General features: G+C 34.0%; 1 protein-coding gene and 1 long non-coding RNA gene across 2 annotated transcripts; both read left to right on the top strand.

Annotated features, from left to right (window-relative positions):
- Positions 1-1689: 1689 nt before the first annotated feature.
- LOC120260486 lies at positions 1690-7964 on the top strand. Its single transcript, XR_005536414.1, has 3 exons — positions 1690-1762; positions 6396-6621; positions 7313-7964. It is a non-coding gene; the product is annotated as an uncharacterized LOC120260486 (long non-coding RNA).
- A 1728-nt stretch (positions 7965-9692) lies between these two features.
- On the top strand, positions 9693-11548 carry LOC120260529 (transcription factor MYB54-like). The gene is made up of 3 exons (XM_039268018.1): positions 9693-10321; positions 10423-10758; positions 11168-11548. The coding sequence occupies exons 1-3, from the start codon at positions 10063-10065 to the stop codon at positions 11401-11403; spliced, it is 831 nt and encodes a 276-aa protein (XP_039123952.1). The 5' UTR covers positions 9693-10062; the 3' UTR covers positions 11404-11548.
- Positions 11549-12695: the final 1147 nt, after the last annotated feature.

Genomic DNA, 12695 nt, shown 5'->3' with positions numbered 1-12695 from the left:
GTTTCTAACTACTATTGGGTGGATTCGCTGTATGCTGTTCGGAATCAGAGATTTAATTGTACCCGATCACCGACACCGACGCTAGTATGGCCTTTTTATGCGGACGTGTCAGTGTCTTGGGTTGGCTTTTGCGGTGCTTCCCTTTCTCACTGGCACGTGTCCTTTTTAAAATTAGGATCACCGATTATTAATTAAAGTAGTAAAGACAAGACAAAGAAAAGGATTTGTTAGTAATATACTCCATTTTCTTCATTTATTGGGTAATTAATGTATTAACTTTTGAAGCAGACTCAATTAAATTTTGGAATGAGGCCAAAGATGTACAATGATTGGTCAACGGATTTTCTACACCTTTTGACTTGCCACAAGTGGTTGAGATTATGCCCCCTGCTTTTTATTAGGATTTTGTTGATTTTTTTTTTTTTTTAATAAAAGAGATAAACAATGTGTTTATTAAAAAAAATACTGGATGTTGAGGGTTGTTTGACATGGTTACGTAATTTTTATTTTTATTATCAATTTTAAATAAAAAGAACCATTTCCTTAGTATTATTTCTAAATATTTTGGAAACAACAACCATGCTTTCAACCACGTTTTCAAAGAAAGGTGGAAACACTTTTTTTATTATATATATATTTATTTTTAATATTCTCAAAACATTAGTTTTCTACTGTTTAATCTAACTTATTAAAAACTTTAACCACTATTTCTTTCTCATACACATCGATAGTTCAGATTGCATTGTCACATCCCCACTGATTTTATCAAGAGGTGAGTTTTTTTTTTCTTCATAATTTTTTTCTCTGTTTTTCTCCTATCTTAGTTATTTTTTTTCTCTCTCTTTTTCTTAAAATTTAATTTGAGAATTAATTGGTTGTTAGAGATTTGTTTTTAATATTTTTAATATAGTTAGGGAATTTGAGATAAAGATTGTTAGAAACTTGAGACTTTGTTGTTGGATTTAAAATTTTTCTTATTAAAATCTTCCGTCTATTTTTCATTTTTTTAAGTCTTTTCATCATATCTTTATATATCGCAAATACATGAGCATCTTGTTTGAAATAATGTATTTAAAAAAAATTATATGTTGATGTATTCTCCAAAAAAAAAAAATCCATATGTTTATTTTTGTTACTAATAAGATCTTATAAAAATTGATATCTCATTATTTTTATATTTATAAAAATATATAGAAAAACTTTGTTTACTAATACAGCTTAATTTTGTTTACTAATATAAAAAAAATTATAAAAAATATAGAAAGTTAAATTATGGAAAATAATAAACAACCATACAATATGTTTTTTGCTTTTGTGTTTTTATTTTCAAAATATACAACAACTTTAGTATCTAAATATATATATATTTTTTAAAAAATTAAACAAAATAAAACAGAATAAAAGCAAAACAAAAATAATATTAAAAGACAAAACGGAGAACAGAAAAACTACTATAAAAGTGGACACTAAACACAAAGGACATCAACGGGTAAGGAATTTAGTTGATTATTTTTTTTTTAAAAGGACACTTTAATTGGATAAAAGAAGTTAATTAATGGATATTCAATTTATGTATATATATATATATATACGAAAAGGACTGATTGGACTAATAGTTAAATTTGAAAAATTACCAGGGCTTACAAGTAATTTAACCGCGTTGATAAAAGTGAAAAGCAAGGGTTGAACATTTGGGACCTCAGAATGGGGAGGTGAGGGCGAGATTGTTGCTCTTTTCGATGAGGAAGCGGGAGCTGGTGATGTGAGTAGTCTCTTTGGTTTTTCCATCTCTTTTGTTTGAGAAAATTAGAGAATTATGTTTGTTTGTAGGATGATTTGTATGATAGTTCACTTCTGATGCGAAAAAATCTGAGCTTTTTGTTTGGTTTTGATGTTTATCTTCACTATTAGATATAATCATGAAATCAGAGCTTGTGGTAGTTTGTGACAGCTTCTTTGTTAGAATAAGATAAGGATTATAGCTGGGCATTGAGCAAGTGAAGCTTTTGTTAGTTTCTGGAAATCCTGTGTCATCTTGTGGTTCAAGTTGGTTTCTTCATGTATGATTTGAATGGGCATGATTTGTCTTTGTCAAAAGCTTGCTTGGGAATCACCTCAAGTTGCTGCTGTTTACATCAAGTGACAAAAACCTTTGCCTTGACTTTTATTGGAGAGATTGAGAGTGGTTTCTTTGCTAGATATATCTGCAAATATTATAATTTTGGGGCGTGCTTTGTTTTAGTGATGAATCCCCTGATCAGCAAGCTCTCATATAACTATCAATTAATACAATATTCTCATTAAAAGTTGTCATTCCCAACAGGTATTAATCTCAAGTGCTGTAGGAGCATATGCCTTGAGGGCCCTTTTATTGTTGTTCACCTTAAAGGCATGAGTGTTGTAGTTTAAGTTGTCACAAACTAATCAAAGCCATATTTTAAGGAAAATCATAAAGTCTTATCCATAATCTAGATATTCAGCCATATTATGAATTTAATTTGTTCCTTTTTTTGGAAATGAACAGTGGGCTATTGTTAATTTCTAATAGCCACTTCAGTTAAATTGTACTTTGAGACTTCTAATCGACTACCAAGATTGTTAATCATTTACTGTAAATGAGCTAGAAATGGACACAGTGTTGGTCGAGTCTTTCTTCTTGTTGCCAAACAAGAATATTATTCATGAGAAAATTATTAGAAGCAAAATTGGGAATAATGTATGCCCTTGTATTTTTCAACATGGATTCGTATAAAAAAAAAATGAAATTGGAATGAATTGCCATGTGAGCATGATTCCTAATACCCATTCAAGTTTTTAAAGGGCGTTTGGTTCATGGGTTGTAGGATGTCCTTATACAATTAGATTCCTGGGAATCTAATTTTTGGGAATATGATTTCTAAGAATGTTAGAACACCAAGTTTGGTTTGTGAATAGTTTTGTTCAAAGATTGACAAACATTTTACTTTTACATATTTGGTATATACAAAATTTGGATGGGAATATAACAATATTACAAATTAAATTCCCAAAGTATCCTTTATATAAATAATACGTTTAACACAAAAGACTATGTTATCACCACTTAGAAAAGAGGACATGCTTGAAAAGAAATTGTTTAAATGTTCTCATACAATCTTGAAATGTGTGCTTAAATTCAAAATATGTCAAAAGTATGCATTTAATCAGGATTGAGGGAAACATAAATAGAATTTACATTAGAATGAGTTTTAAGTTTTAAAACAAAATCTATACCAATCTTTAAGAGAAGTGTAGCATGCAAGTCTACCACATAAAACAAGCATTTGACAAGTCTTGTCAATGTACGACCTTCTAATGATTGCTAATAGGATGACAAAAAAAAACACTTGATAAAAAAAACGATGAATGGAAGTGCTATGCAGTGTTTACTAAAGCCTCAGTTGAAGGTTAATTGGGTGAGATCAGTTCGGTCTTCAAATAATGTGCCGAAACATGCACTTATTTTCTGACTGGCTATGCAGAATAGACTTCTTACAAGAGCTAAATTGCATGATTGGGGAATTCTTAGAACTGATGAATGTTTGCTTGAATTTTGCTAGAGAGGACATTGGACATTTGTCTTTTGAATGTGGGTTTTCTAGAAGTATCTAGGCTAGAGTTTTATGGGCAATTCATGTGGGTAGAAGGCCATTCCCTTGAATTAGAGAAGTTAACTGGTTTACCAAGAGGGCTAGTGGAAAGACATTGTTAGCAAGGATGAGGAGGATTGCTTTGGCTGCAAGTATCTATACAATATGGAGGGCTAGGAATTATCTGATTTTTCAGAAGCATACCATTACTGCAGAAGATCAGAAGATGTATTTGGGCAAATTAAAGAAATAGTGGTGCTTAAATATCTTGGCCAGGTGGTAAAGGACAAGGCTATTGGTGATACTTTGTTAAAAAGGTGGTTTGCTGGTTCATTTAGATGGAATTGAAAAACTATGGATGCTAAAAGCAAACGAAATTGAATGGGGTGTTTTATCTGTCATGAGTTTGGGGAGGTAGTTTTAAACGCTGCTGGATATTGATTGGGCAATAGCAATGTGTTTGATTGGTTGTTGGGATGTTGTGGATTGTTTGCCATTTTATTGGTTGATTGTGGAGTGCTTTTTACTCATGGTTGGCTCCTGGGAACAAAGTGGATGTTGAAATGGCGGTTTCTCATTGGCTGGTTCTTGGTTACAGGAATGAGGTGTGTTGGAATGGCCAATGAGAATATAATGGAGATTGAGATGTGATATGATTGGGGTGTCGTTTCCTCATAATTGATGATTGGTGTGTAATTACCAATGTGCGGGAGCTACTTTGTATGTAGCTTTGTTCTTTGTAAAGTTTGAGCTTTAATAAATATATTTTGGTTTGACCAAAAAAAAAAAAAAATGATGCAATAAAATTCATACAATAGTCATCCACATAATAAGAATTAGGTCAATCTAATGAGGGATGCTATATTTATATACTAGGTTTACCCAATAGTTAACCAAATGACATGGATGCCAACTTGGCATTCACGTCATTTTTTTCATAAACTTCAAATTCAAACCGTATAAATAAATCCAAAATTCTAAAAATTATAAAACCTTATCTAAAACCCTAAAATCTTAAATCCAAATACTAGAGAACCATATACCTAAAATTCTAAAAACCCAAAGCCTAAACCCTAAATCTCAAGTCCTAAACCCTAAACAATAAGTTTACAATTTAACATTTAGATTATACATGAATATTAAGGTTCTTTAAAAAATGAAAAAAGAAAAAGAATTACATGGATGACGACGTGGATGCCAACTTGGCATCCATGTCATTCGGAAAACCTATTCAGTAAATCTATTTTTGTGAAAATATCATTACCTCATTTTAATATCCATCCATACATATTAATCATAAAACTAATCCATGTAATATTATATATGGGTTTTTGCTAGCATGTCCTTGCAAAATGCAAAATTCTTACATGCCATTATAAAAAAGATATTTGCCAGATCATTCTTGTTTGTTTACATACCCCTCTAACCAAAAGTTAATTAAAAAATTTGATTCAAAAAACTATTCTTTATACTTTTCTCTTTATTCATTTTGAGGAAAAGGTGATATATATTTTTATTAAATTTGTAAGTTGATTTTCAACCATAAAAGTATAAGCAAATATGAATTTTATTAGGATATATGAGCAATTAATTGCTTTTTATAGGGGTAAGCAAGCAATTTTCTCTAGTATATTATAAAGAGTAGTTTAATATAGAGTTCAAAACGGGTTTTTTTTTTAAGAGTAAAAAACATATGCAAACTTCCCAACTAGATAGGAATGTAATATTGCACAAGTATAACTATGATTTTTTAAAAAGTTGAAACCTTGGAGTTGTTATATTTCTATTAATATTGCTAAATTAATGTTTACTAAACATAGACAAAGTATATGCCTTTACTAGAGGCCTGGAAATTCAGCAAGATTTTTTAAACCAGAAGCCGTTAAGTAATTGATTGAGCTTATTAAAAAGGAAAGAATATAGTGGCTTTAATGATTTTGGAATTGTCTGGCTATTATTTGAAAACTTAGTTCAAGAGTGAGCTTTCTCTAAGCATGATGACAAAATTTGTATGGAAGGCTCACATGCTGAAAGATCAATTCCTGCTAAGATTTGTATTTAAGGAAATGATTAACACGAGGATGAAAAATGCATATGGTAGTAGGCATGGTTGTAATTTATATTTAATGAAAACTTCATGTACCTACAAGAGGAACGCTGAATAATTTGGTAAAACAATTTATTGTAAAATGAAATTTATTGAAGTGAGTTGTGTGACATGAGTTGATTTTATGCAAAACTAAAATCACATGCATGAAGGGACTTGCGTAAGAGATATAGAACTGCAGAACCTTTTTCTGTAGCACATTGTTTGCAAAATAAAAAATGGGATAAAAAATGAGTTATATGTCGAATTGTTTATGAAATTTTATATATGTTAATGCTTTATGCTGAAGGTTGAAAATGATAATTTCTGTATCATCTATAGTGCTGCTTAGCTAGGGAGCACGATTTATGTCTGTTCTCTCAACCAGTGTGTTCTGCAGATGATTTCGCAGAGAATATCCTTCCTACACTCAATGTTACTGGTTTTTATATTGGTTGGTCTCTCTTCAAATCTAATAACATAGGATGCTCTTCAACCACTCAATGGCACCCATTTTTTTGTTTCGACAGCAGACAATGATGTCTGAGCTTTATTTCTTGGATCTATCTCTCCTCCATAACTTTGTTGTTTGTGTTTTCCTGCCTTTGTTTTTTTGTATTTATATGCCGTCAACCTCTTTCTGCTGCTTTGCATACAACACTGATGACGTGATCAAAGCTTTCTTCCTTTGTTTTTCTCAGTATTGCCAACAAAAGTTGTTTGTGGCAAAATTCAGGGAGCAATAGGGTACGACTCCACTTGCCATGATAGCAACAGGCTGACAGGAATTGTGAAATGCTTTCTAATGTTGGTGCTGAATGTCCAGAAATTTCTTTGACGTGGATGTTAAGTTGAATACCGACATTTCTGCAAACCATCTCTCCAGTTTTCTTTCAATCCATGTGGCTTTCATTTTCACTTTATCAGGTCACATTTTTCAGCTTGATTTTTATTACTCAAAATTCCAGTTATTTGTAGTTATTACTCTCAACTTTATGAGTATTCGTTGTTATCGCATGTATAAGTCCAAGGATCTTGGGTGAAAATAAGCTTTCTGGGATGCAAGACTGTATAAATCATTCGTAAATTCCATTCAGACCATTTTATGTTCATATGTGCCTTTTAATAATTAATAGTATTAGAGTAAATAATAGTCCCTCATCCATTAAGTTGGCGTGCCATATATTTTAGAGCATCAAATTAATGATTACAAAAGATGATTCTCAAAAGATTGGGTAAGTCTCTTTTTTCTCAGGAAAGCTATATGCCCTTATTATAGTTTACCAGGTAAAACAAAAACTTCAAAACCTTTAAGAACTTCTTTTTCCTCGAGACCACCATAGATAAATTCAAAACAGCATCTATGATCTTCATACTTCCAGAGCAAGGTTACTAGGTGATTTCTAAACCTCGATCGGCTAATTATAATTTTATATGTTCAGAAAAGCACTCTGTAATATGTTACATTCTAAATGCAGGTTACTTTTTTTTTTCTTCCCAAAGTCTGTTATTCAGCTCGAACACTCGAATGCAGCAATCGTTATCGTTTCTGTTTTCATCTGCATTCATAGATGCGTAAGCCTGTTATTGATTTTGGTCATGGCTGTCTCATTTGCAGGTTTCAGTCGCTGAAGAATTTCTGCATTTTTGAATTTCTCAGACACTAGGCAGTGGTTGGATCTTTGCTCTGCATGAGGCACTCATCATTCTTGGCATTCTTGCTCTTCCATTTGAATTGTCGGATTGTCGGGACATCTCGATCTTTGGGTCCATTTCATCGATGATTATTATCATCTTCAGGTTCATTCTTGGGTGTATGGTCATGCAGGCAGTCCACTGAGTAGTCTCAAAAGCCAGACATGTCTGATGCATTCATGTTTGTATCTGTTTGTTGGTTTCTGTTGGCAAAGCTCAAGCCATGAGATTCATTTCCTTCTGATCATTCATGGGAATATTTTTTCTGCCACTCTATTCCTGCTCTTATTTAAGACTCTACCCATCCTTTTCAGTCTTCTGGACAAATATTTGAACGGTGAGGACCAGTTATCTGTCCTTTTTGCAACATACTTGCCCTTCTCTGCTGTTCCTTTCCAGACTGTAATTGTAATTGCAATTGCAATTGCAAGCAATACTCTTTCTTTAGAAACCAATTCTTATTATCAATTATCACTCTTGTTTAATGATATCTTTCTTTGATGAAAATTCTTGTGTTACTCTCACTGTGTAATCTTTGTATGTAGACTGACTTTGGTTTGTTGGGTTGAAGAGAAAAAGCTTAATCACTGAATAACCCCTGAAAAACTATCTACTTTATTTGTAGTTTCTATGATATCTCTGAACTGAACTGGTTCACTCCCCATTTGATAGTTTTTGTGTAGTTTTAGTTATGTAAATGTGGTGGGAAAAAAAAAGTAAATAAAAAAGTAAAAGGGCTACAGGGAAGTTGATAACTTTCTAAGGACTTTTCAATAATTACATTGGTTATTAAATGCTGAAAACGATTCCAGACTTGTAGGTCCTCCTTACGTCATCAACTATTAATGGGACTCAAACCATTTCTAAACCCTAACCCTAACCCTAAATCCCAACCCTAACCCTTACAAAGGCAAGGCACAAACTTAGAGGACAAAAACAAAAAGCTAGCATGAGGTTCTCATAGGATTGCTAAGTGTCAGTGCATGCTGATTAATAGATAGTATTTTCGCTGCTGACCATAGAAAAGAAAAGATGACATATTGATGATTATTTGTATATTTATGATCCCAAAAATCATTTGACAAGAACTCTTCATGGTGTAGTGAAACAGACCAGTCTCTCCTGTAACTGTAGCACCACTGATGGATCATCTGCTCATCCCCTCTTCCATCAAATCTGGATGGAAGGAGACCTCAGGATTGTGCTTCTTCTTCTTGGATGCTGTGTTTGATTAACCAAAAAAATTAAATTGAATTAAAGTTTAATTAATGACCATAGTTTATGCAATATATAAAACTTTTCCTGCTTTACTGCTTAAGTAGCAGCATATCATGAGATATATGTGATAATTGTAGCAACTGATGTAATGACATCTGTTGAGAAATATACCATTCAGAATATACTGAGAAGAAGATTGTGTGATGAGAGCAATCTTTGTCAATTGTCTCTAGTTTTCCTTCTTTGGAAGTTATGTTAGTATATGGACCAAAAAGATTCAGTTCTCTGTGCCTTGAGAGAAATAGCAAGAGGAGTGGCAGTTAAGAGTGGGACCTTATTATCTCTTCCACTCCTTCTCCATCTCCCATTACATCATAACTGAAGAAGTTCTCCATTGAATTTCATGCTTTTGTAACAGTAATCCATTTCTGGAATTTCTTTTAATGCCACTCACTCTTGTCTGATGGACATAGATAGGGACCTGGACATTGCTATGATAAATGTATTGGAAATTTGATTTATAAATATAAATATAAATATATATATAACACAATGTAGATAAATGGTGTAAATTGTACTACATTAGTTATTCCCTTTGAAGTTTGACCATGTCTACAGGAAAGAAAAAAGATTGTTATTCAGCAGTGCCATTCAGAATCAAACATACATATAATGTAAAGCAAAATATCACTGTAAGACATGACTTCCTAGTGAGCATCACTGAAATCTCATGCATGGTTTACATAAATGAATGGTCATCCCCAACAGTTAGTTTGCAGGTCTCCAAGGACATTAGTCCTTGGTAAGACCACAGACCAAATCCTTCCAAACTGTCAAATTTCCCTTCTATGTTTACCAACTCAGCACAACTTTAAATGCATATTTTCAGGGTTAGGTTCAGCACTTAAAAGCATGTAGCATATGCTTCTATTCATCTTGGCTTTGATTTCTAATTTGTTTCATTTATTCTTCTTTACTTTAGTTAGGCTATTGTTCTCCATTTGCTGTTTCTGCATTCATTTTGTTGACTGAATAGTACATTCCTGTGCCACAGTGTCACATATTCAATGCAAACCTCTCTTATGATTCAAACTATTAACAACAAAAGAGAGGTATGTTTGAGTGTTGTTTTTCTCTTTTTTTCCTTGTTGTGTCTATTTCAGTTGGTTAGGCCTGAAAGTCACAAGAAGTTGAAGTGTTAAGCACTCTACATTAGCTTGCTCTGTGACTAGTATAGTGTAGTATAGTAGCATAGGTCTCTGTGAGTTCCAGACAGAACAGTATAGACTATATAGAGTTTCTTTCGTTGTCAGGGAAGAGAGAGACAGCAAATGGGCATAGTCCTACACCCGTGTGAATTTGGAGCATTCGCACGTGTGGACTAGAGTTCTGGGGTCTTGTTAAACCCCCTTGGCAGAGAGAGTTTTGAGCGCTGGTTGAAGTGTGTTATTTCAAATGGCCATGCACCACTGCAGTGACCACTACTTGTATGCTGAGAAGATGAGCTCTTGGGGTTTTCCTTTCATGGAGAAGAGCAGCTGCAGTAGTGACAAGGTGAACCAAGATGGAGAAACCACTAATGACTGTGGGCAGTCCAAGCTCTGTGCCAGAGGCCATTGGAGACCTGCAGAAGACTCCAAGCTCAGAGAGCTTGTAGCTCAGTATGGTCCTCAAAACTGGAACCTCATTGCTGAGAAACTTGAAGGTAGATCAGGTAAGGAAGCTTTTCAAACTCTTGGTTTTTCTTTTGGTCTTTTCTTGTTTGATTTAAGATATAGTTTCTGTGTATATATGTATGTATGTTTGTTTTTGAAGGGAAGAGTTGCAGGCTGAGATGGTTCAACCAGTTGGATCCCAGGATAAACAGGAAGGCTTTTAGTGAGGAAGAGGAGGAGAAGTTGATGGCTGCTCATAGACTGTATGGAAATAAATGGGCTATGATTGCAAGGCTTTTCCCTGGGAGGACTGACAATGCAGTGAAGAATCACTGGCATGTTATCATGGCCAGGAAGTATAGAGAGCAGTCCAGTGCTTACAGGAGGAGAAAACTCAGCCAAGAAGTTGGTAGGAGGATGATGGTTTCTGTTTCCCAGAATCTCATCACAACTTCTGCAGATGATACTGAGCAAACTCCATTTGATTTTCTTTCTGGTAACCAAGTCTCCTTTTTCTTCTTCTTCTTGATGAGCTTTGACGTACTGTTTTTTCATCTGAAACATTGGTTGGTTGGAATGTACTTGTGACCATTTATTTCTCCCTAACCCCACCATTGTAAGGTTTTTAATAATCTGCAGAATGAGTCTTGTACAGCTTAGGCCAAACACCAAAATAAAATTTTCTCAATACGGCAACTGTAACAGGAAGTACTAGATCCTGCCAGAAACCCCCTAGAATGCCATGCTTGGACACTAGCATGTGAAGAAGTTTTTAGCTTTCCCAAGCGCTCTTACCTTGGACATGCAACAATACAAAAGATTTGATATAATAATAATAATAGTATAATTGTTCTCCTGGTGCATTTTGTTTACTTGTGTTATTGTTGCTTGCTTGGTTGATTCAGTTGGAGGTGGCAAGGTTGGTGGTGGTGGTGGTGGTGGTGGTCAAGAGAAGAAGAGCTTCATGAGTTTATGTCCACATTCTCCATTCATGTTTGACCAGTACTTTCACTCAGAGTCCTCCTCCATTGAACAAGGAGAAGCAGCAAGAGATGAAGGGAATAACAGGGAAGGAACAAACCATTTTGAATCATCAATCTCTCCACCTTTCATAGATTTCCTTGGAGTTGGAGCAACTTGATCAAACATGAGATGAGTCTTTTCAAGTTTCATAGAGAGATCTAAAAATAAAGAAATGTTTTGTTTGTTGTACCTCGTTTCTCCAAAACTCACCAAAATCTTCTTCAAAAAGAACAGAAGCAATACCCCAGTACTTTCCTTTGTTACTTCATGCAGTGTTCATCATTTTGTCCTGAAACTGAAAGCATTAAACATTTCATCTACTTTGATGTATGAGTTCAAACTGTTTTTCTCCACTCCAGACATGGTCTTGGACCAAGATTCCTCACTCTCATCACTTGGACTTTTATGAACATGAAGGAGTACTAGTTACTATTCATGTTGTGACCCCATAGATAACTACTCTCCCTCCACTAACACTACTACCACAACAACAGTGCAAGGTCATAGCTGATAATGAATAAGACCTCCAAAGATAAAAACAAGGCTCAAATATTTGGTTTGTCTATAGGACACTGTGAGCATATTTTCTTACTATTCTCATTCTTGAAACAATAAATGGGTGGTATGAATTTATGAACCAGGGGGCCACAAGTATAAGATCATATAGTTATCATATAAAAAAATAATAAGTGGAAAAAAAAAAAAAGATCTTTGGCGTGTAAGCCTTATGCATATTCACACATTCAACTCATTACTCTTTCTCTGTCTCTCTCTCATGAATATTTTGTACTCAGTGCTAAGACTTCTCTGTCTGCATGTGTAGCATCAACCATCAATGAGTCCACTTCAGTACAATAGAGAATAGAAGAAGCACAGTCAGTAGCTGGAAATTCAGGAATTATCAATTGAACCGTTAAACATAACAATTTACAGGTGGTCTGACAAGCAGATAATGAGATATCAGTAATTAAACTCTGGAGTGATCAATGAACAGAAAGTTTCAACAGACAGTTCCTACAAATTGACATCCACTAGCATTTATAATTAGTATTATATATTAATGTTGTTAGGAGCAGAGTTAGGGAGATGAGCATATAACAATTAGCACTGAATGATTAAGACAGACATGATAACTGTATAGAAAATTTCATTCCCCACACTAATTATATCGTCCGTAGAACTTAGATTTTGTAATGGTCCAATTAGACCTGATTCATATATGAAAATGCTACCGAATAAGACAGATATAGATGTGAGAAACATGTCAATGTCATCTCTACTAACTGTCTAACCCACTGCTGTCGGTGCAGGCACTAATCCACAAATGCTTTTTGGGTGTCCTGAAAGTTCATAGATCACTGGATAACAAGTGGCTAATGAGAAAGAGACCAAGTATCATATGAAACTTTA

Source organism: Dioscorea cayenensis, chromosome 5 (assembly GCF_009730915.1).
Source record: "Dioscorea cayenensis subsp. rotundata cultivar TDr96_F1 chromosome 5, TDr96_F1_v2_PseudoChromosome.rev07_lg8_w22 25.fasta, whole genome shotgun sequence".
Classification (NCBI taxonomy): Eukaryota; Viridiplantae; Streptophyta; class Magnoliopsida; order Dioscoreales; family Dioscoreaceae; genus Dioscorea; species Dioscorea cayenensis.
This window is presented reverse-complemented; position numbering and strand designations above follow the sequence as displayed.